Source organism: Rutidosis leptorrhynchoides, chromosome 3, assembly GCF_046630445.1.
Source record: "Rutidosis leptorrhynchoides isolate AG116_Rl617_1_P2 chromosome 3, CSIRO_AGI_Rlap_v1, whole genome shotgun sequence".
In the NCBI taxonomy this organism is placed as follows: Eukaryota; Viridiplantae; Streptophyta; class Magnoliopsida; order Asterales; family Asteraceae; genus Rutidosis; species Rutidosis leptorrhynchoides.
In genome coordinates, this window is record NC_092335.1 from 480,804,856 (window position 1) to 480,827,029 (window position 22,174).

The window sequence follows — 22,174 nt, forward strand, 5'->3', positions numbered from 1 at the left end:
ACCAGACACTTTTTAAAAAACACTGAAGACGACGACACCTACAACGATGCTTAACACATGGATTGTTTACCCGCCCAAAATCCCATGCCGCATCGCGCGGGCCTGACCTGAACTAGTTTATATCATTTGAACAATGATTCTATGAAAATCTAACCTAGATGTATAATGAACCCTAGAATTATCCAGAGTTAGATCATTGCATAGATAGGAATCACTACAATCGTTTCTAAGTTGTTCTCAAGAACAATTTTGATTGTTTGCATTAATTTGGGTTTTGGGACATTCTAGTTGGGGTTTCTTCACAACATTAGTGAAGAGTTCATCATGCAAACACAATTGAATGTTAGGAAAGCAAGAATTAATCATACAAAAAGTAGAAATTGAGATGGAAGGAATGCGTGTTCTTCGATGTGCGGTCGATCTCCTCAGCCGTGCAGAGAGTATTTATTTGAATTGAGTTTGAGTGAAATGAAAATTGAGGGCTTAATTCAATTTAAAACGGTGTCAGGCTGTGCACGGTCGAAGTACGGTTAACCGTGGCATTGACCGTGGAGGAAAAACTTCAAGACGGTTGGAACAGGTTTCTACGGTCGTGACTGCGGTCAGCCGTGCTTCAGCCGTGAATCTTCTGATGAAGAATTTCTTCACTTCTTCTCCTTTTGAGCGCATTTTGACGATCCTTAGGTTCTATAGAATACTTGAGGACACGTTTTCTTTTCCTAACATTGAATGATCACATCCTCCCGATGTTTCATCATCAATGACATGTAATATATATATATATATATATATATATATATATATATATATATATATATATATATATATATATATATATATATATATATATTCAATTATACATATAGTATACACAAAACGCAACAACTTGTATTTAGCATGTAATTCATAGTTTCATTCAAACATACAATCCTAATACAACTAGACTTCCTTCAACATTCCTTTTGAAATCATTTCCAAAAACAATTTTGTATTTGTATGAAAAACCTTTCATTTATTCAAAGTCCTTTGAGAAGGTTTTCTTATTAGCATTTTGATCATTGATTTTGGTTGATTTTAAGGTTACCCAATCCTTGACTTATCCCTTCCATTGAATTGCTAGTTTGACCCATTTTCCCCATGTTCTCAGTTTTCCTAATAATAGACAATGGACGTTGATTACATGATTTGTATTTGCTAGAGTCGTGACATAAAATTCATTTCAAGTTTATCTTTTGATGAATTGCAAATAGTTGTCTTTTCAAGCTTTCTTTTCAAAGAGTTATTTCCAACAATTAGAACTTTGTTAAGTTACTTAACTTTGTGTAATTCCTTTTTTAAAAGCTTTACTTTGTCACGACTACTATCATATACAAATTTAATAGTTTTGTAATCATCTACCAATTCTTCATAATTATATGGATAGAATACATGTACCTCATGGCAATCCATGCTTGAGACATCATCTTCTTTGTAGGGAGATTCAACCTCCTCTTCACTTTGACCATCTTGATTTAAATGATTCCAAGAACTCATGAGGCAAAGCTCTTCATATCCATCCAAACCCTTTTCTTGAGTATCTTCCCAATCTCTATCAAGGTCCCCAAACTTCTTTAATTTCTCTCTTACCCTTTTACCCTTTAAACTCCTAGAGTTTTCTTCTTCTTGAGAGCATAGTGAATCCCAACATTCCTTTACATTTTCACATGAGATTATCTTCATTCTTTCTTCACTAGGAAGAACTTCATGAAGTAGTGAAATAGCATCAAATTGTTTTAAAACTTCATTGTCTTGAAATGTTGACTTCACTAGTCTTGAACTAGCCTGTGGAACAAAGTGTCCTACTTTGATTATCCTCCACAAGTAGTAATCCTTAGATTTGAGATAATCTTCAAATCTTGATTTTCACACATCAATATCTTCTTTATCAAATATTAGTGCTTCTTTCACCAATTCTTCCAAGTATCTCATAGTTTGAGTTGATCCGAGAATCGTTGACTCAAATTTTTGCACAAAACGAATTTTGACACTTCCAAAAACGTTTATAGATCAATGATTTAAGCAACCGCTCTGATACCAATTGTAAGTAACTATAGGGGGAGGGGGAGTGAATAGTTACTTGATACGTTTTTAACATTTTTTCGATTGATCACCAAAATTGATTAACTATGATCAACCAATTCAACTCAAACTTGATTTGTGTGGTGCATATGTTCAAAATGATAAGTAAAGTAATGTAAAGAACATTGATACAAGGATTTATAGTGGTTCGGGTGAATATTAACTAATCCACATTAATCCACTCCACGAGTACACTAATCGGGATTTCTTGCTTCACTAAGCACTTTTCTCCAAACCCGGTGGAGATCCGATTTACAAGTCTTAAACTTTTTTGGTAGACAACAAACCTAATCTTTCTATCCCTTTGAAAGACCAACTCCAACCTAGCTCAACTTGTCTTCAACTTGGACAAGTATTAATCTTCAAATAAGATTAATCAACTTCCTAAGTCCCTTTAAGGAAGTAGATCACTAAGCTAGCCTATGCTTCTACTAATTGAAGTTACAAGATTCATACACTTTGCAATGATAATCCTAAGACAATACTAGGACATACATCACACTAAGTAAACTCACAAGATAAATAATGTTGATTAGTAAGTTTACAACAACCAAATTCTATATCTATAAGATCATAGAATCTTCTCTTGCTTGATCACATTTGAGTAGTAATTAAAGCACTTGTGATCTCTGGAAATAAGCCTTTGAAATATGCAAGAGGGTCCACTTCAAATGCTCTTCAATGCTTGCTATTTATAGTGAGGTTCAAAAACTAGCCGTTGTCACACGGTCGACCGTGGTTCGACCGTGCGTACCCTAGTCCAAAATATGTATCCAATGTATAACCGTTTGACTCAGATTTGAACACCACATTTTGGAATATTTACCCATCTAGCACCTGCAAAAGAAAGTCAATATCCTATACAAGTACTATATGCATTAAATGTGTGAGGTTTGGTCTTATTGAGTGAAAATGACCTAACATTTCAAATGTGGTAAACCCAACATTCTTGGAGAAGGGTCTTGATTGACATTTAGGGTAATCTCAGTTTTGGTCAAGACTTAGTTAGGTTCATTAATGCATTTGGTTCAATCCTAAATACTAGTCCACATGTCATTAACTTCCTAGTTTCAATTAATCACCAGTCATATTCATTTCAAGACTAAGTAGAGATCAATTGAATGATGTCTTTCTAAATCAAACATTAAGTGTATAAAGACATCAATGTTAAGTCATACTTGGACATTTTACATAATGTGTTACTTAGACAAGACCAAATAGATTATTGACCATTATTCTTTTGTGAACCATTTTACACTTAATTTATTGAAGTAAACTAGTTACTTGAATCCTAGTATTCTAACTAGTAACACATATCAAGCATGTTAATCAAGTTGGCAAATTAATGAGTGTTAAACATATTAGCAAGTAGCAAGTAATACTCACACATAGAAAGAGATAGTTATTCTGCAATCAATCATATGGATACTTGCACAACACTATGGTTTAAGCTTTAGCAAGCTTACTTGCAATATAACATATTGCATGATTAATGTGTAAGCACACATTAATGTCCAATACATGCACAAGGGAAGAGCAATCTCTAGTTAGAACTTGGTGACCAACAAGTGACCATCCCAAATGTATCTAAGTGTATTTTAGAATTACAAGTCTTTAATAGTCATACTTAAAAATATTGTTCTTATTTAGCCTTAATTTGTCACTAAGTAATCTTTAATTGTAATTAGTATTATAGTGACATTAGCTTATGTGTGTTGGTACTTGGTGATCATCCTAAGAATGTCTAGACGAGTTTTAAGATCAAAAGTTATTGATTAACAATTATGTCTTATACCTAATCATGGTTAATTTGTCAATAAGATGTAATTAAGCGATATTAACCAAGATTAGTGTTTTTATGACAAATACTCAATTGAGTATGGAAAGGACATCTATTCTAAGCGTGTTGAGAAAGGTTTCATGAATTATAGATGTCGGGAAGTGGTCAAACTAAATTTGATCAAAAATAGTGACAGAGAATTCTGCGGCCGCACTACGGTTGACCGTGGTGGCATCCGTGCAACTTGTTTTCACAAAACTGCGTTACAGATAGGGATGGCAATGGATCGGATATGGATCGGGTGAGGCCGTATCCATATCCATATCCATATCCATTTATTTTTTTTACTTTTCATCCATCCATATCCATATCCGTCGGGTGAAGCGAGTTAATGGATAATTATCCATATCCGTTTAAATTTATTTTATTTTTAACAATTATAAGCGGTAGTTCACTATATACGATCAAAAGTAATATTTTTAAAAGTTTATGCGACCGAAAGTCACATTTTACTAATATATAACAAATATTCAATAGATAACCTATTAAACGTGTAAAGATATCGACATGTAAGTTGCTTACTTTTAGTTACATGGAATCACATTTGAACCACCAAATTACGATAAATACATTTGATTATTTAAACAAAACAAAATATAAGAAGAAAGTTATATTTTTAGAGAAAATATAAAGAAAGATGAATATGAATATAATTAACGAAATATCACTACATAAATGATACTAATTTGAGTGATAAATTTATATATTTAGTTATTTCGGGTGAAAGCGGGTTCATCCATGGATGAAATTGTTTCATCCACATCCATATCCATATCCATTTAGATCGTCCATATCCACGAATAACCGGGTGGATCGGATGGATATCCACTGGATCGGGTATCCATTGCCATCCCTAGTTGCAGATTCAGTCTGGGCTTCTACGGCTAAGTATACGGTCGGCCGTACTTTGACCGTGTACTTTAATGATCTTTATTTTCATTCTATAAGTTTTGTTTGACTTGGTCATTCGCAAGATCAAGTATGGATTAGTGAACTTGCGTGTTTTATGTTAAGATGTCGATCATCACTTATGCATATGTATGTGTCATCATCAAAACATATTCTTTGGTTAAGCATCATACTTAACTTCGTCGGTTAGTCCATTAACCAACATCAACCAACATAATCGTTTGAAGGTTGACGGTGTGGTTGTTAAGCCAATTATAAAAACTCAAAAAGGTAAAGGTAAAGCATTGTCGAGTAGTGTTAGAGCGGTTATGTTGTTTTAGCGTTACTTGTGGTTTTTATTGTTTAGATTTGGGTTTTTTGTATTGGTTCGTGTAGTTGATTGTGTTACAGGGTCGTTTTGGTGATTCGGTTGTTCAAGGCTAGAGTTAGTTACCTTAGGATCTTTGTTTAGTATAGGGTTCGTTTTCTGCTTCCGAGCCTTCGAATGCATTTGATCCGATTGTATCTTTGTTCTTTTTTTTCATCTATTGATCAAAAGACTTTGCTTTATGTTTTCGTTATTTTTGCCAAAAATAAAAATAAAAAAATGCCACTATGCATGCACGAAGCCGTTAGGTTTCTCGTGTATTTTTCCATTATCGATACTCCAAAGTATTTTCTTAGTCTTTATTTCTTGAGAGATTGATCATCCCGAATCGATCTTCTATCAATGGTGATTTCATTGAGTAAACAGCGAGTTACTTGCGACTTTCGTTGAGATCATGACTCATGAGTGCCCTGGTTGAGCAAATGAATAAACTTATCGATTTTTATCATGTCACCAACACCCGACTTGCATCATTATTCACCCAATTCGCTACCTATGTCGTCACCAAATCTCCAGGGTCGGTCCTCACGGGTTTTAATTCCTCATGCAAAATAAGAAAGTATGTAGGATATCAACTGTTTAATTTTTTGAGTTAAATATAAATAAGCTACATGTTTCATGTCCCACTTATTGGTATAAACACTCTTGTAAAAGTTGGTTGCCATGTTGATGTTGTTTTGGAGACTAGCCCTTTCCCGACTCAATCGTCTTTTGAGGCCGGGACCAACTTATTCCTTATTCGCAACTTTTACACCGTTGTATAAAAATAATATCTTAAAAATTATAAACTTCACATTAAAACATCAAAAGAAACAATATAATATATAATATATTATACCCTCTTCTAAAAGAAGCTTTTTTATTGAGTATGATCAAAAGATCATCAAGAAATTCACCTGGCCCCGAACGGGACAAACTATTTGGCGAGTATGTCATCCTCTTCATCATAACAGTGATAAGGAAACCGTCATATGACGTCTCTATTGCTCCACTTTAACAGGTGTGTTTTCAAGTACTCTGAAACATCGTGAAATGTTTCATTGAGCAAGAAACTAAGTAATAAAATATAATCCGTATAAGTTGAAAATAATGTAGAAAAATTTATACATACCTTTTCTTGCTTAACACAATCAAATAATACTAAAAATAGATCAAAATCACAAACAATAACCAATATTGTTTATAGTCATCCAACATCAATAAAAAGTATATAATTCGTAAGTATAGAAGGTATAATAACTTACAATAAAAGAAAATGTACTAGTGGGGAATGGTATCAAAACCTAAAACCTGAATAATGATAAAAATTTACGGATTAGTGCAGACTTTGATGTATTCAGCGATGTTAAGGAAATGAGTAAAAGAATAAAACTAAAATTTCAAATATGAAAAAATACAGACGAAGACGGAATTAAGAGCAACATAGACAAAATTGATTAGCCATATCGAATTCATAACACCTTTACTTAAAATTAAGCCGAAATCATAACCCTAATTTTACCGACCTTTATCAAATATGCAAAGATGAATCTGCCTCTGATTCAAAAAATTGATACATGCATTTATTTTGACAATCTTCATGTTAGATTAATATCAATCGTTACAATCCATTTATTGGTAGTCTCTGAAAACGGATTACGGATTAGAGGTAGAATTTTTGAGAGGATGATTCGGCAGGGTTTGTTTTTTTTAGTGAGGGTGAAAGTTAAAAACCCTAAAATAAATTAATTTAAATTACCCATAATCTGATCTGATACTCCGTATGAAATAAATATACAAGGGTAAGGGTATATATGGCTTTATACAAAGATTTCTAAAAATTATTAGTAATTACTTTTTGTAAATCAAATGAATGGTTAGATGGTTAGATTTGATTGTAGAATATAGATTTGATGGATGGGATTCATTTTGAAGGCTTAATTTGAATAAATATTTCACAATTAAGTTTTTCTTTTAATAAGAAGAGAGAAGAGAGATTCTAAGGGCTATATAGCCGTTTGACCAGTCCACATGGCAACACACCATTCGGCCATCCAACCAAACGCTACCTTGTCTTCTCTGTGATGCAGCCATCGCGCCACTCAAATCCATCACGCCCCATAGTGGCGCCATGGTGACGTGATGGTGGCAAAATTCCTCCAGTCACACTGCGTTAGGAAAGATCTAAGATTGTTTTTTGGATGGTTAGGGGTTCGAACCCTTTCCACCTTTTTTTTTTTTTTTTTTTTTTTTTTATTTTCTAGTTTTTTTTATTCTACTTTTCTTTATGAAATTCTGGCTCACTATAGTGAGCCCCTCCCACTTAGTTATTAGAAGAAAAAAAAAAAACCTAATTATTGCCGTTTTTAATAAAAAAAAATAATGTACATTCTTAATTACTGTAGTTAGTTTACACCAACACAATCTTTAATTGTTATATAACTATACGAGTATAATCTTACTACTTTTTTTTTTTTTTTTCTTTTTTTCTTTTTTTTTGAAAATTGAACTTATACTTATAAGAAATCCAGGATATGAATTGACAAAAAATCCAAAGAGGCAAAAGGTCTCAAGACTAAATTTAAAGTTTTGATTTGCAACTGAAATTGGAAATTTTTTAAAGTAATAACTCAAAATATAGATATGTCGTGAAATGTAATTTAGGAGGTGGAGTATATAATCATATATTCTACTCCGTATATGGAGCAGTACAGTAGGGACTAATCTGTTACACTACAAAATAATGTTTCATTTTTGATACTTTCAAAATTTTTAACACTTTGAAGTGTCAATAACTTGACATGTTTTTAACACCTATAAGCGTCACAAAGTTTTTGACATTGAAAAGCGTCAAAAAAGAAAACTCAATGACATTTACAAGTGTCAAAAAGTTAATAACACTAAAAATTTCTGACACCATATTTTTTGACGCTTCAAAGTTTTTGACACCATATTTTTTTTACGCTTTCGACTTATATTGATATTTTTAAGCGCCAAAAACTCATTTAAAAAGTGTTAAAAACTACAACATTAATTAATTAGATTATTAAATTGAAGGACTTTATTGTAACTTTATTATAAAAATAAGGGTAATTAATGAAACTTTAAAATCATTTGTCATCCTCGTTGTAACTTTAAAATAATCATCTCCAATAACTTCAATATATTGAAATTAACTATACAACCTTATTTTAAATGTTCAGAAATAAAAATAAAAATATATTTATTACGGAGTATTAAAATTTCAGTTTTTTCGACTACAAAATTTCAGATTTTTGACATGAAAATTTGATGCCCTGTTTGTTTGCTGCATTGTGCCGTCGCCCATATTGCCCAGCACCAGTGCCGGTACTGCAAATCGCCACCCACGTTTCATCCACCATCTCCACCGCCCTCACATGATTCGATACTCCTGGACCACCTGAACAACCCCCGAAATGAGCCCCTACCTGCATCAACCTTCATGTCACCACCACCGCCACCATCGTCTCCGCCTTCACTCGTACTCACGACATCAAACCCCATAAAAAAACAGCCCCTCCATCACACCACCTCCATACACCAACACCACAACTTCCCTAACTGTCCTTTCAAGCCCATTACTGTTTGCATTTAGGACCACTATCTTTCAATCCGAATATCAACAAAACTGGTAGATGCTTAAATATTCTCCTAAAACATTGGAGTTCAGCGCTAATCGGACTTGGGCCAAACCCAAAACTATAACAATCACTACGTTGTTGCTCTCCAACAGGTCCATCTTAATATACTTACACCCTGCTGATTCCTTAGTTTCTAAGTTTCTTTTGTACGTACAAGAGCCACAACTTGGTAGCCACTCATCATAGTGTCATCAGACTGTCACCATTTCAAGCGTATGAACGACCACCCCCGAAACCACCAGGGAAGATCTCTCCAACCTTGAGGACAAGGTTGACTTTTTAACGGATGCAGCCCAGTTCAAGCTCATTTTCTAACATCTCATTCATCTCCACTATTTAGTGTAACCCCTTCTAATACGGTTCAGAATCCATTAACTAGAGTCTAGACAACTATGATTCTTTTGTTATGATTATGGTTTCCAAATGTTAGACCGATTAAAGTAATTCTGCTTAAATTTAAATGTTCTCTGTTTGGATCATGTGCATTGCAACAGGCCTCGATACTCCTCTTTCGGTCTTGACACGTGAGAGTTTTAGATCCGGATCTACATCATCGAATGTTACAACGCCCAACGACAATGAATCTGAAGGTACTACAATTTTGTTTTTGTACATTTTAATTACATATCAAACCTAATGCAATATGATTCAAGTTTTATTAAAATTTATATTTATATATACTTTCTCAACACTTCAGGGCATATTGCTAGGAGAACATCACGGACTAATAAATTTATACCGAGGATAAATGCAAACATTAAGCCCCCGGTAATTCAAATCCCAACAGATGATGAACAATCTCATGTGTCAGAAATAAAGAAGCTGTTTGGAATTTCTAAAGGTATACTGGCACATATAATACATGACATGCTCTTTAACATTTTGGTACATACTATTTTCTTCTAACGTACATTTTCTCTGCTTTTTTGTATACAGATTATTTCGACCATGGTGATCCTACATTCATATGCAGTTATTGTCGTGCTACTCTATGGCGTTCAGAGTCACTTACAAACAATCGTAAAGGCCGAAAAACATCTTATTCTTTGTGTTGCGGTCAAGGAAAAGTTGAATTGCCGCCAGTACCACAACCTCCACAACTTATTTTGCGTTTATATCAAAACAGACATTCTAATAGCAAGAACTTTATGAAATACATTCGAGCATACAACAATATGTTTGCATTCACTTCCATGGGAGGTAAAATAGATAAATCTGTCAATAACGGACGTGGTCCGTACATCTTTAGATTGTCAGGACAAAACTGCCATCGAACTGGTAGCCTCCTTCCAAATGATGGTTGTAGTCCGAAATTTTCACAGCTATACATTTATGATACAGCAAATGAGGTGCATAATCGTATGAATTCATTCAGGTCTGATTTATATGCCTAAATTATAAAATTGTACGAATTACTTTTGATTAATTTTTCTATTTATCTAATTTAATTTTGTTATAGAAGTGGAAGAGCTGTTGACGATAACGAGCAAGCACTTGATCCCACACTCATTTTGGAACTTAAGAATATTTTGGATGTTTGCAATCCATTAGTTATTTCATATAGAATGGCTCGAGATGGTTTTGCAGAGAATCCACATCAACGTCTTAGATTAAGACTTATAGGAAGAAGGAAAACCGATGGCAGGACTTATAACCTACCAACCGTTTCAGAAGTAGCAGGACTAATAGTAGGTGACATTGATTCATCCTTTGAGGCGAGAGATATTATTGTTGAAACACAAACAGGTCAATTGCAACGTATAAGTGAGTTGCATCCATCCTATTTGTCACTTCAGTATCCAATGCTATTTCCTTTAGGACAAGATGGTTACAGACGTGGTATCAAGCATAGAAATGTTGATAATAATGCCACCGGTCATACTGGTTTAACCTTCAGAGAGTTCTTTGCATATCATATTCAAGATAGGTTATATACACCTTCTTTGATGCACTTGGCAAAAAAGTTGTACCAACAATTTTTGGTAGACGCATATACTATGATCGAATCTGAGAGGTTGTCTTACATACGTTTCCAACAAAAAAAGCTCCGACTGACAAGTGCCAAAGATATATCTAATAATGTCACTGAAGGAAATGTAGTTGCGTCAAAAACAGGAAAGAGGATAATCTTGCCTTCGACATTTACAGGAGGTTCCAGATATATGATGCAAAATTATTTGGATGCAATGGCGATAGTTAGACATTTTGGATATCCAGATTTGTTCATAACTTTCACGTGTAATCCTAAATGGCCAGAGATTGCTCGTTTTTTGAACAACAAACAACTAAATCCCGAAGACAGACCTGATATTTTATGCAGATTATTCAAAATAAAGTTGGATAGTATGATTAAGGATTTGAAAAAAGAGCATGTATTTGGAGAGATGGACTCAGGTACGCACAACATTATGTATTATTATTTTTGATACATTATAATATATTAATGACCTATTTTCTCTTACTTATTTTTTTTATTGATCACAATTTATTTGTGCAGTACTTTATACGATTGAATTTCAGAGATGTGGACTCCCTCACGCACACATTTGCACATTTTTGAAAGCTGCTTATAAGTTACCGACCAGTCAACGCATTGATTCTATAATTTCTGCTGAAATTCCAGACAGGTCAACTGATCCGGACCTATATCAGCTTGTGGCAAACTTTATGATGCACGGTCCTTGTGGTACTCAAAACCCAAAGAGTCCTTGTATGAACGAAACGACAAAAACCTGCACCAAATTATTTCCTAAAAGTTTTCAAGAGCATACGTCTATTGATGAGAATGGATACCCTATTTATAGAAGACGTGATAATGGAAGTCGTATTTACAAAGGTGATGTTGTACTTCACAATGGATATGTAGTTCCTTACAATCCTTTTCTTCTCAAAAAATACCAGTCACATATAAATGTTGAAAGGTGTAACCAAACTGGTGCAATTAAATATTTGTTTAAGTTCATAAACAAAGGACCCAACAGAATTACTGCTGGTTTAGTGATGAATAATGACATTAATGGTGAAGTCGATGAAAAACCCGTGGATGAAATCAAAGAGTATTACGACTGCAGGTATAATATACGATACATAATAGATGTTCTATGATAATCTCATTGTAGTATTTAATTATTTGATAACTACTTTTTATCTAAATTGCTGCCAATTAGTAAATATACTCTTTTGGCAGGTATATTTCTGCTTGCGAAGCTGCTTGGAGAATCTTTGGGAACGAAATTCATTATAGAACTCATGCAGTTGAAAGGTTATCATTTCATCTTCCTAATGAGCAACCGGTTATTTTCGAAGATGATGCTGATCTTCAAGATGTGATTGAAAAACCATCAGTTGCATCATCAATGTTTACCAGTTGGATGGAAAGGAATAAATGGGATGAGAATGCTCGGAAACTAACATATACAGAATTCCCTAATAAGTATGTATGGGATGCATCTAATAGAGTTTGGTCATTAAGAAAAATAAAACCAAAGGTAGGACGAATCCATCACGTTCCTCCTTCTGCCGGTGAAGCATACTACTTGAGGATTCTTTTGAACAAGGTAAAAGGTCCAACATGCTTTGAAGATATTCGAACGGTGAACGGAAAGATGTGTCCAACATTTAAGGATGCGTGCTATGAGCTTGGTTTGTTAGATGATGACAAAGAATATGTAGAAGCTTTTCAACAAGCAAGTCAGTATTCATCTGGGTCGTATTTACGCTCCTTATTTGTAATGTTGTTAGTTTCTAACAATTTGTCTAGACCGGATGATGTATGGTCACAGTGTAGTCACCTACTTGGTGAGGACATACTCCACAAGCAAAGAAAAAGACCCGGGTTTGCAGGTTCAATTTCTACAACTTTCCCTTCATTGTTACAAAACGTAAAATATTTATTTGGTTAAAGTCTTATATGATTGTTGACATAACTGATCAGATTGTTTTTCTACATGCAGTTGCAAGTTAATTGAGTTAACATATAGAATTAACATGAGAACAACTTTTCTGTATGAAGGCTTATAATATAGTTTTGTACTAAAACAAATATAAATTGATGTTATAGGTTCAGTCAGTTTATATATATATATATATATATATATATATATATATATATATATATATATATGTATATATATATATATATATATATATATATATATATATACACACTTAGTTATACTTCCATTTAGTTATGACTATTTACACCCTTTGTCATAAATTACTATAACAACTAATTATAACATCTGAATTAAATCCTTGTTATAAATCACTTTATTTGCAGTGTATACCGTGGAACAAAAGGATATTGACAATCATGCATTGTATGAAATTGAGTTACTGTTGCGTAATCAAGGTAGTTCGTTGAAAAAATTTCAAGGAATGCCGTATCCATCCAGTGACTTTGTAATAGATACTACTAACATATTGATTCACGATGAGCTACGGTATGATCGTATAGCCTTGAGATCAGAACATGACATTTTGTTTAGTAGTTTGACGTCAGAGCAAAAAGGTGTATATGAGGTTATTGTGTCCGCTGTTAATAACAATGTTGGAGGTGTGTTCTTTGTGTATGGGTATGGCGGTACTGGCAAAACATTTTTATGGAAAACAGTGTCCACGGCAATTCGATCTAAGGGAAAAATTGTCTTAAACGTTGCTTCGAGTGGAATTGCATCACTTTTGTTAAATGGTGGTAGAACTGCTCATTCCCGATTTGTGATTCCAATTAATATAACTGAGGATTCTTTTTGTTCTATTAATGTTAACAGTCAGCTTGCAGATTTATTGAGGGAAACTTCTTTAATAATATGGGATGAAGCTCCTATGATACACAAACACTGTTTTGAAGCTCTTGACAGGACATTGAGAGATATCATGCGACAAATGTCACTTGAGAATGAGCATAAAGTGTTCGGAGGGAAAGTGGTTGTTTTTGGTGGAGACTTTAGACAAATACTTCCGGTAGTTCCTAAAGGTAGTAGACAAGACATCGTGAATGCTTCTTTGAACTCGTCATATCTCTGGGATCACATTAAAGTACTGAAGTTAACTGTAAACATGAGGTTACAATCCGGAACCAACACAGAAGAGATGGCAGGCATGGATGCGTTTGCAAACTGGATTTTAGATGTGGGCAACGGAACTGTTGGAGGACCCAATGATGGTGAAGCTGAAATCACCATACCTGATGAGTTTCTAATTAAACAGACCGACGATCCAATAAACTCTATTGTTGACTCCACATATCCGGATCTTATTAATAATCTATATGAGCATACATATTTTCAAGAAAGAGCTATTCTTGCTCCCACCCATGAACATGTAGATAAGATTAATGATCGTTTGTTACAACTTGTCCCGGGGGAAGAAATCACTTACTTGAGTTTTGATGATGTGGATGCATGTGACAACTCTATGACATGTGATCACGGTATGAGATCTCCTGAGTTTCTAAACAGTCTCAAATTTTCGGGTATTCCTAATCACAAGTTGGTTCTAAAAGTTGGTGTTCCGATCATGTTACTAAAAAACATAGACCAAACAAATGGTTTGTGTAATGGTACAAGACTAATGGTTATTAAGCTTGAGAAATCCGTGATAACAGCTAGGGTTATAACAGGTACAAATATTGGCTTTGAAACCTTGATTTCGCGCATGAAATTGAGTCCAACAAATAAAACATTACCCTTTAAGATCACTAGAAAGCAGTTTCCAGTATCTATATGTTTTGCAATGACCATTAACAAAAGTCAAGGCCAATCGCTATCCCATGTTGGCTTATTTTTACCCCGGCCGGTCTTTACTCATGGACAGTTATACGTTGCTATTTCAAGAGTAAAGAATAAAAAGGGATTGAAGATACTTATATGTGATAAGGACATGAATGTTTCCAATACTACAACTAATGTTGTTTACAAGGAAGTTCTACAAAGTTTATAATATGTCATTGTTCAAAAGGTATGTTTCTACTTTTTAAGTATATTTTGAAAAAATAACCATCCAATTAGTGACTTCATTTTACAAATTCGTTGTGATGATCTACTCATGTATATCCTACTTAAATAATTGCATTACCCTTCAACAATTGATTTAGTGACAAAGTATTCGTTTTATTTTTGCCTTGGAGATGCTTTTAGTGGATATGTCAAGTTTTAGAAGTTCTTTAAACTGAAGAATAGTTGTACAAGTCTCTAGAGATTTTGTGAAGGTAAACATACTATGACTCATTGTGTTGTTACATGTTGTTCATAGTGATTATGTGAAAGTAAACATACTATGACCAAATCTTAATACATCCACCGATCATATGAGCAAAACAGAGGAGTATATATAGTGATTGCTTGTATTTGTGTTTAGTCTTTTATAATTCTATTTATTTTCGACCAAATTTGTTTCACTATTTATCACCCAAAAGTTACAAACCAATGGAGATCTTACTTACTCTTAAACAGTACGTTAACTCATCTCAAAATTTACTCCGTATTCATTTAATTACTCAACGTTGACTACGAAAACCTGTAGTTAGGCTATTGTATTATGTTGAATTGGGTGACTAATGATTTCGCGCATGATATTGGATGATTTGATTAGGCCTATAATTGTTAATCCAATGGTTATTGTTAGTAGTTGGAGGCAGTGGTTATTGTTAGTGATGTTATAATCAAATAGCAGTATTCAGACGTCATCTATCATCCATGTACATTAGTTTCATGAAGGTGTAGCTTAAGTACAACTTTGAAGGTAAGAAAAAATGTCAGAGGTGATAGTGAGATAAATTGCCTTCATGAAATATAGACAAATTAACGTGATCTATAACATGTTCACATACCTTGAAATATAGTTGACAAATTATTATTTCTCTGAAAGGCAAATATATTATATTGAAAAAAAAGAGTTACATGGCATAAGAGATAATGCCTTACAAGAGAAAATACAAATATCAAAGACTAGAGACTAGAGACAGCTTTATACAATTACAATTACATTTGGAATACTAGCCGTGATCTTCGTATGCGCTTGGGTTTAATAACCATTGATTCCATTCCGGATTGAGTTTTCTCGATCGCTTTGAAATCCATTAGAAAGATTTGATCTGAACCTCATTTAACGCCATAGGACCATTTCCTTTCTTGTTACTGAAAATTGTATGATTCCTATTTTGCCAAATGATGTATCCACATGTCCATTCGATTGTTTGCCATAATTTCGATGTGGTAGACGATGAAGAAGAGTGCCTTCCAAGAAAAACGGCTTGCATACTCAAGTACGGAAACGAACCGTCATGATTTTTATTCCACCATTTAAATACCCGACGCCATAAGTCTTTAGCAAACGAACAAGACAAGATGATGTGTTCTACGGTTTCAATTCCGTTATCACAAACCGGACATTTAACCGTGTCTAGATCAATGCCACGTTTGTCTAACTCGACCAATACCGGTATGCGATTTTGCTTTGCTCTCCACACAAAAATACTCAGCTTTTGAGGGAGAAAATTGTTTCGCATGGTTTCGGTGTGAGCCACGTCCGTTTGTAAAAGTTTTTCATCGATCAAAGAAGACAGTGCGGCTGTAAGAAACTTTCTGTTACCATTCAAACGCCACTTCCATGTATCTTGCAGGTTATTTCCAAAGCTGAAACTCTTGAGATCTGTTAACAAGAAAACGAGTTCATCCATTGTTCTTCCAGAAGGTAATCGATGCCATTCCCAAGTGTATGAATTGTTGCCTTCCACGATGGAGATCCTTTCTTCAACGAGAGCGTCTTTTCTTGATTCAAGCATGAACAGACGAGCGTATTTAGTGCAAATAGGTTGCTCACCTATCCAATGCTCCTTCCAAAACAAAGTTGTATCATCTTTGGAGACTTCCTTCACGAAAGAGTTGCTGAACTGAATTTGCAATCCATCGATGTACTGACCCGAGGTTATGATGTTGTTCCATGTTGAGTATCGCCTGTTTTGCACATTAGAGGAATTATTAGCACCCAACCCCCCGTCCCGCCCATAAAGACTTTTGATCAATTTTACCCAAATGGCATTCGGTTCATTATAGAACCGCCACCACCATTTTCCCAATAATGATAGGTTTTTTGCTTTAAGTGTCCCTACATTTAAACCCCCCCCCCCCCCCCCCCCCCCCCCTCTCATATGGTAAAAGAATATGTTCCCATCTAACCCACGAGATTTTTGTATTATCACCCGTCCCGCCCCAAAAACATTTACTTCTCAAACCTTCTAGCAAGTTGGAAACACACGAAGGAGCACGGAATAGGGAGAAGGCATACAACACTAGGCTATTTAGTACCGATTTGATAAGGGTAATACGCCCCCCGAACGACATGGATCTTGCTTTCCAATCCGCCAACCTAGTATGGAATTTTTCTATGACTTTTTCCCAATCCTTTATGTTCTTCATTTTTTGCCCGATTGGTAACCCGAGGTAAGTGAAGGGAAGAGAACCTACTTGGCATCCAATGTAAGTTGTCATATTGTTTATTGCTTCGGTTTGCACCCCCATTCCATATAAGCAACTCTTCGAGAAATTGACTTTCAAGCCCGAAAAAATCTCAAAACACTTTAGAAGTTTAAAAGGACTTCCCGCGTTTTTCTTACTCCATTCTCCAAAGAATATAGTGTCATCGGCATATTGGAGGTGTGATATGAGCACGTGGTCGTTTCCAAGTTCAATGCCTTTGTAAATATTAAGTGATCGAGCATGATTTATAAGTGCATTTAACCCGTCGGCCACCATTATGAATAAGTAGGGGATATCGGATCACCTTGTCGAACACCACGTTTTAGAGTAAATTCTTTAGTTGGTGAGCCATTTACCAAAATCGAGATTGAAGCCGACTTTAAGCACGAGTTCATCCATTTTATCCATTTTTCTCCAAAGCCCATTTTTTTCATAATGGTAAATAAAAATTCCCACTTTATGCTATCGAAAGCCTTCTCGAAATCGGCTTTAAATATGAGACCCTTTCTTTTGTGATGTTTCAAGTAATCGATCGTTTCGTTTGCCACGAGAATCCCGTCCATTATAAATCTTCCTTTTATAAATGCACTTTGTTCGGCCCAATGATTTTATGAATCACTTTTTGGAGCCGGTTTGTTAGCAACTTGGAGACTATCTTATAGTAGCTTCCGATGAGGCTAATAGGACGATAATCTCCCAGATTTATAGGATCATTCTTTTTGGGTAGCAACGTGAAGAAAGATGCATTGCAACCCTTGGAGATGTAACCGTTAACCCAAAACCAATCGATTGCATTCTTTAAATCGTCTTTGATCAACCAATAGAATTTTTTTATAGAAACTGAGGTTGAAACCATCCGGCCCTGGTGCTTTGGCCGGGTCACAGTTTTTTATTGCACTCCAAATTTCAGCCTCGAGAAAAGGTGCTTCAAGTAGATCAACATCAGCTGTGCTTGGTGATTGGAAAGGTAGGTTGCCCAAACTGTTGAAATCGGGTTTTGTATAAGAGTTTACCTCGAAGATTTTTTTGAAGTAACCCAGCACTTCATCCTTTATTTCGCTTAGATTTTCCACCCAAAGTCCATTTATGTAAAGACCTCGAATATTAGCACTGTTGTTTCTTCGACGTATGGTTGAATGAAAAAAGGCTGTGTTGTCATCACCTTCTGCAGCCCACTTTAATCTAGCCTTTTGTTTATGCATTGCAGTTTTTTCTTTCTCCTTTTGGGCCCATTTAGCTCTAGCATTCAACCATTCAGCCCGTTCATTATCATCAATTGGCCCTGCATCAGCTTTAGTTTCAAGGTCAGAGGCAATTTTTTTCCATTGTTCCAGTTCAACATCGATGGTTCCGTATCTATGAATACTCCAAGACCTTAATGCTTCCTTCGTGTTTTTCATCTTATACACTGAATATGCAGTCAGGGTTCTTACTCGTCACCTCTTTGTTCCACGCCTCGATAATAATAGGTTCTACGTCCTCGTTTTCGAGCCAAGTATCAAAAACCTTGAAAGGTTTCGGGCCAAAGTTTATGTTTTTGTCTCCAAGTAGAATAGGGCAATGATCACAAGTGTTTCTGTCTAGATCTATAATCGAGACATCACCCCATGTATCAATGAAGCTTTCCGACACCAAGAATCGATCAAGCTTGCTAAATTTCACGCCATCGTCAATTATTCTTGTGAATCTTCTACCAAGTAGTGGAGCCTCAATAAGGTGATTCTCTTCGATGATGTTGTTAAAAATTTTTGCCCGTCTTTCAACAAAATTGCAGTTTTGCCTTTCGTCTTGTGATCTTACTTCATTGAAATCCCCACCAATCACCCACTCTACGTCTTTGAGGATCATAATTTCTTTTAAACTTTTCCAGAAAGCTTTCTTCTCACCATCCTTATGTGGGCCATATACATTGACCACAACCGATTCTTTATCCTTTCCTTTCCAATTTCCTTTATTGCGAGGCAATGGTTTTTTTTCCCACAGCATCATTCAGAGTGAAAACTGAGGGATCCCAAATCGTTAGCAGCCCTCCTGCTTTTCCAACTTTTGGTTTTTGCACATATTTAAAGTTTGGAGAACCCCATATAATCTCGATCCACTTATCATCGATTGAGTTACATTTGCTTTCTTGAATAAGGACAATGTCTGGAGCTTCTTTCAAACGTAATTTTCTAAACCATCCGATTTTACTATCCGAATCATCATCCTTCCCGAAACCTCTTATGTTTAAGGATAGTACCTTCATTATACACTTTAGAATTCGACGGGGGGATATTATTGGCCTTATTGGGGGTTTGCCTCCCAACTCAACCCTAGGAGTTTCCCAAAAGCTTCTAATCCAATGCTAGATGAGGACTCATCCTGTGATTGTATGGTGCTTTACTTGCTTACCAAAGATGTCGACCTGATTTTAATTGTCTTCTTCTTATTGGCTTTGTGCCTCGCCGTGTTTTTGGACTGCTTGATTTTTGAAGATGCTCTCATGTTTCCCGTTGGAATCTTAGCTTGATCTCTTTTGATTTTGGTTTTTGTAAGTGCATCGGTTTTTTTGGTTTTAGGAGAATTGGATTGGTTAAAAAGATTTGGTATCTTTATAGGGCTTGGGGAAGGGGATGTTTGATTGTTTAGGTTTATTTCTTCGGTGCAGGTATTAAAGACGAGGTTTGGGCTAGAAGGTGTGATATCGAAAGGATCAGTATGGGGCCTTTCGGTGATGAGTCTTTGTTCAAGGGATTTGATGAGGTTCCAGGTTTATATGTGGAGGTGATTCGATTTTTAAATTGGAGGAATGGGTTAAGTTTTGTTTTGGGCTGAGGTTTATTGGTTTAGGAGAAAATGTTTTTGGGCTTCTATTATTAGCGATAAAGGGTTGTTTGTTTATTAGGCTGCAGGTCTTGGTTTGTGGTGTGTTTTTTGTTTGGGTTGGGCTAAATGGCTTAGGGGTTATAGAGTTGTTATGAGAGGGGGTGTTGGATTGTTTATTTGTTGGGCTATTGGGCTTTGGTAGAGGCGTATTTGTGGATCGGGTTGGGCCATTAGGTATAGGGTTGATATGTTGGAACGGTGGATCTGTGGGAAGATGTGAAACAGATTTACCTTTTAATGTGTTTTGCTTATTCCCAGAATCATAACTCCTCGACTTCTCATTGCTGCATTGGGTGTTGTATTGTTAACGCCGCTTTTTGCCTCTAGATTTGGTGCCTCATTATTATGACCGTTAAAATTATCACCTGTCCCAACGCATTTGGACGATTGATCTTCTGCCGCCATACCGCCCTTTTTTGCCGGAATTTCAGTTTCCGGTATCGATTCATCATCTGAACTGTACTCCGTTCGAGAATTGTTTTATGTATTCCAGTCTTTAATCGTACCTTCTTCATCTAGGTCTTCATCAATTTCGATTTCAACTACATCCCTGATTTCCTCCGAGGCTCTAACATAGTATATGTTTGTGCCATGCTTAATTCTAATTGATTCTTGAATTGGATTTGGACCGCGAACTTTTACAAGGACTTTTCCTGCAACTAGACTCTGATTTTTATCATCAATGTCACAGTTTTTTGTGTCAATTACTTGACCTCACCAATTAGCAAATTTCTTGAAGGTGCTTTCTTTCCAATGGGTGATAGGTATACCATAGATATTGACCCATGTTAATCGGCCAGTGCATCTATATCTGCTATCTACCTTTCAGAGGTTTTGGATCCATCTTTTTATATTATGGTGTTCATTTGACAGGATGTTTTCGGCCATATCTTGGTTTTCAAACACAAGTAAAATGTCCAGGCCTCCCACGTATTTGATAGAAAAATTGTTTAACCCTTCTTCTACGCACAATTCATTAATCTGCTCCAATATTTCGGTGTTAAGAACTTATCCTACAAGAGCCCTATCAAAAACTTCCTTGTGAACATCCTCATCAGACGTATGGATCAATCTACCTATGGTGAGGTGGTTAAGAGCTTCAGGCTTGATAAGAGTGGAGGGGTTTTGCTGTTGATTCTGATCAGGTAAGGGATTGTTTGAGTGTAAGTGGTCTTGTGCCGTCTGGGGTGTGGTGTGGGATGTTGGTTTTTGGTTTGTTGGTTTAGTTTTGGGGTTAGTGATGTAGGCTTGGTTTCTTGGCTCATGTTTGTTGTAGGGGTGGTTTGTTTGGAATATGTTTTGTTTAGGGTTAGGATCGTGTTGATGATTAGGGTTAGGGTGTTTGTGGTTTGGGTTATGGTTTCGATGGTTTAGGTTAGAGGAGTGGTGTTGCTGTTGAGGGTTAGGGGTGTATTGGTGTTTATGATGATGGTGATGGTGGTTTTGGTTGTTGTTTTTTGGAAGTGTTAGGAAGTGTTGTTGGTAGTGATAGTTTCGGATTGGGGTTGTGACACATCACTGAATTTCCTTCCATCGTGGATTTCGTTGAATCGCCGGTCGAATCTCATGAATGGTTGTTGTGGTTCTTCATGTCTGTTTGAATCGTATTGTTTATCTCTGTGGTTGTCGATATTAATTTTCTTTTCACTCTTGGCAGTATATGCCCTTAAGTTTTTGTCCCCAAATCTTATTCCTCTTAATCTTTCTGCAAATCTGTCCGGATATGAAATGTTTTCATATCGGACAAAACCAAAACACTTTCCATTTGGTAATGTTCTTCTAGCCATGTATATTTCTGCAACACTCCCATACTTTTTGAACAATCGCCATAGATCTTCAACCACCCAGATTGTTGGATAATCGAAGAACGAGAAGGATGTTATTCGTTTGCCGTTTACCCTTGAGTTTGGATTGTAGCCGTAGTCGTTGACGCCTCCGTACGCCACCGTCGTGCCTC

The 22,174-nt window shown here is 35.6% G+C and overlaps 4 protein-coding genes across 4 annotated transcripts; 1 reads left to right on the forward strand and 3 right to left on the reverse strand.

Moving 5' to 3' along the window:
- Positions 1-385: 385 nt before the first annotated feature.
- LOC139901706 (uncharacterized) lies at positions 386-14,815 on the forward strand. The gene is made up of 10 exons (XM_071884385.1): positions 386-440; positions 9,370-9,465; positions 9,573-9,716; positions 9,806-10,196; positions 10,338-11,269; positions 11,373-11,946; positions 12,063-12,253; positions 12,434-12,718; positions 13,155-14,098; positions 14,237-14,815. The coding sequence occupies exons 1-10, from the start codon at positions 386-388 to the stop codon at positions 14,813-14,815; spliced, it is 4,191 nt and encodes a 1,396-aa protein (XP_071740486.1).
- Positions 14,816-15,953: 1,138 nt separating this feature from the next.
- LOC139901707 (uncharacterized) lies at positions 15,954-17,628 on the reverse strand. Its single transcript, XM_071884386.1, has 2 exons — positions 17,243-17,628; positions 15,954-16,830 (listed from the first exon to the last, which is right to left on the reverse strand). The coding sequence occupies exons 1-2, from the start codon at positions 17,626-17,628 to the stop codon at positions 15,954-15,956; spliced, it is 1,263 nt and encodes a 420-aa protein (XP_071740487.1).
- Positions 17,629-18,122: 494 nt separating this feature from the next.
- Positions 18,123-18,752, reverse strand: LOC139901708 (uncharacterized). The gene has a single exon (XM_071884387.1). It carries the CDS (start codon positions 18,750-18,752, stop codon positions 18,123-18,125), a length of 630 nt encoding a protein of 209 aa, XP_071740488.1.
- Position 18,753: 1 nt separating this feature from the next.
- Positions 18,754-19,338, reverse strand: LOC139901709 (uncharacterized). The gene has a single exon (XM_071884388.1). The coding sequence runs from the start codon at positions 19,336-19,338 to the stop codon at positions 18,754-18,756; it is 585 nt and encodes a 194-aa protein (XP_071740489.1).
- Between the last annotated feature and the right edge of the window lie 2,836 nt (positions 19,339-22,174).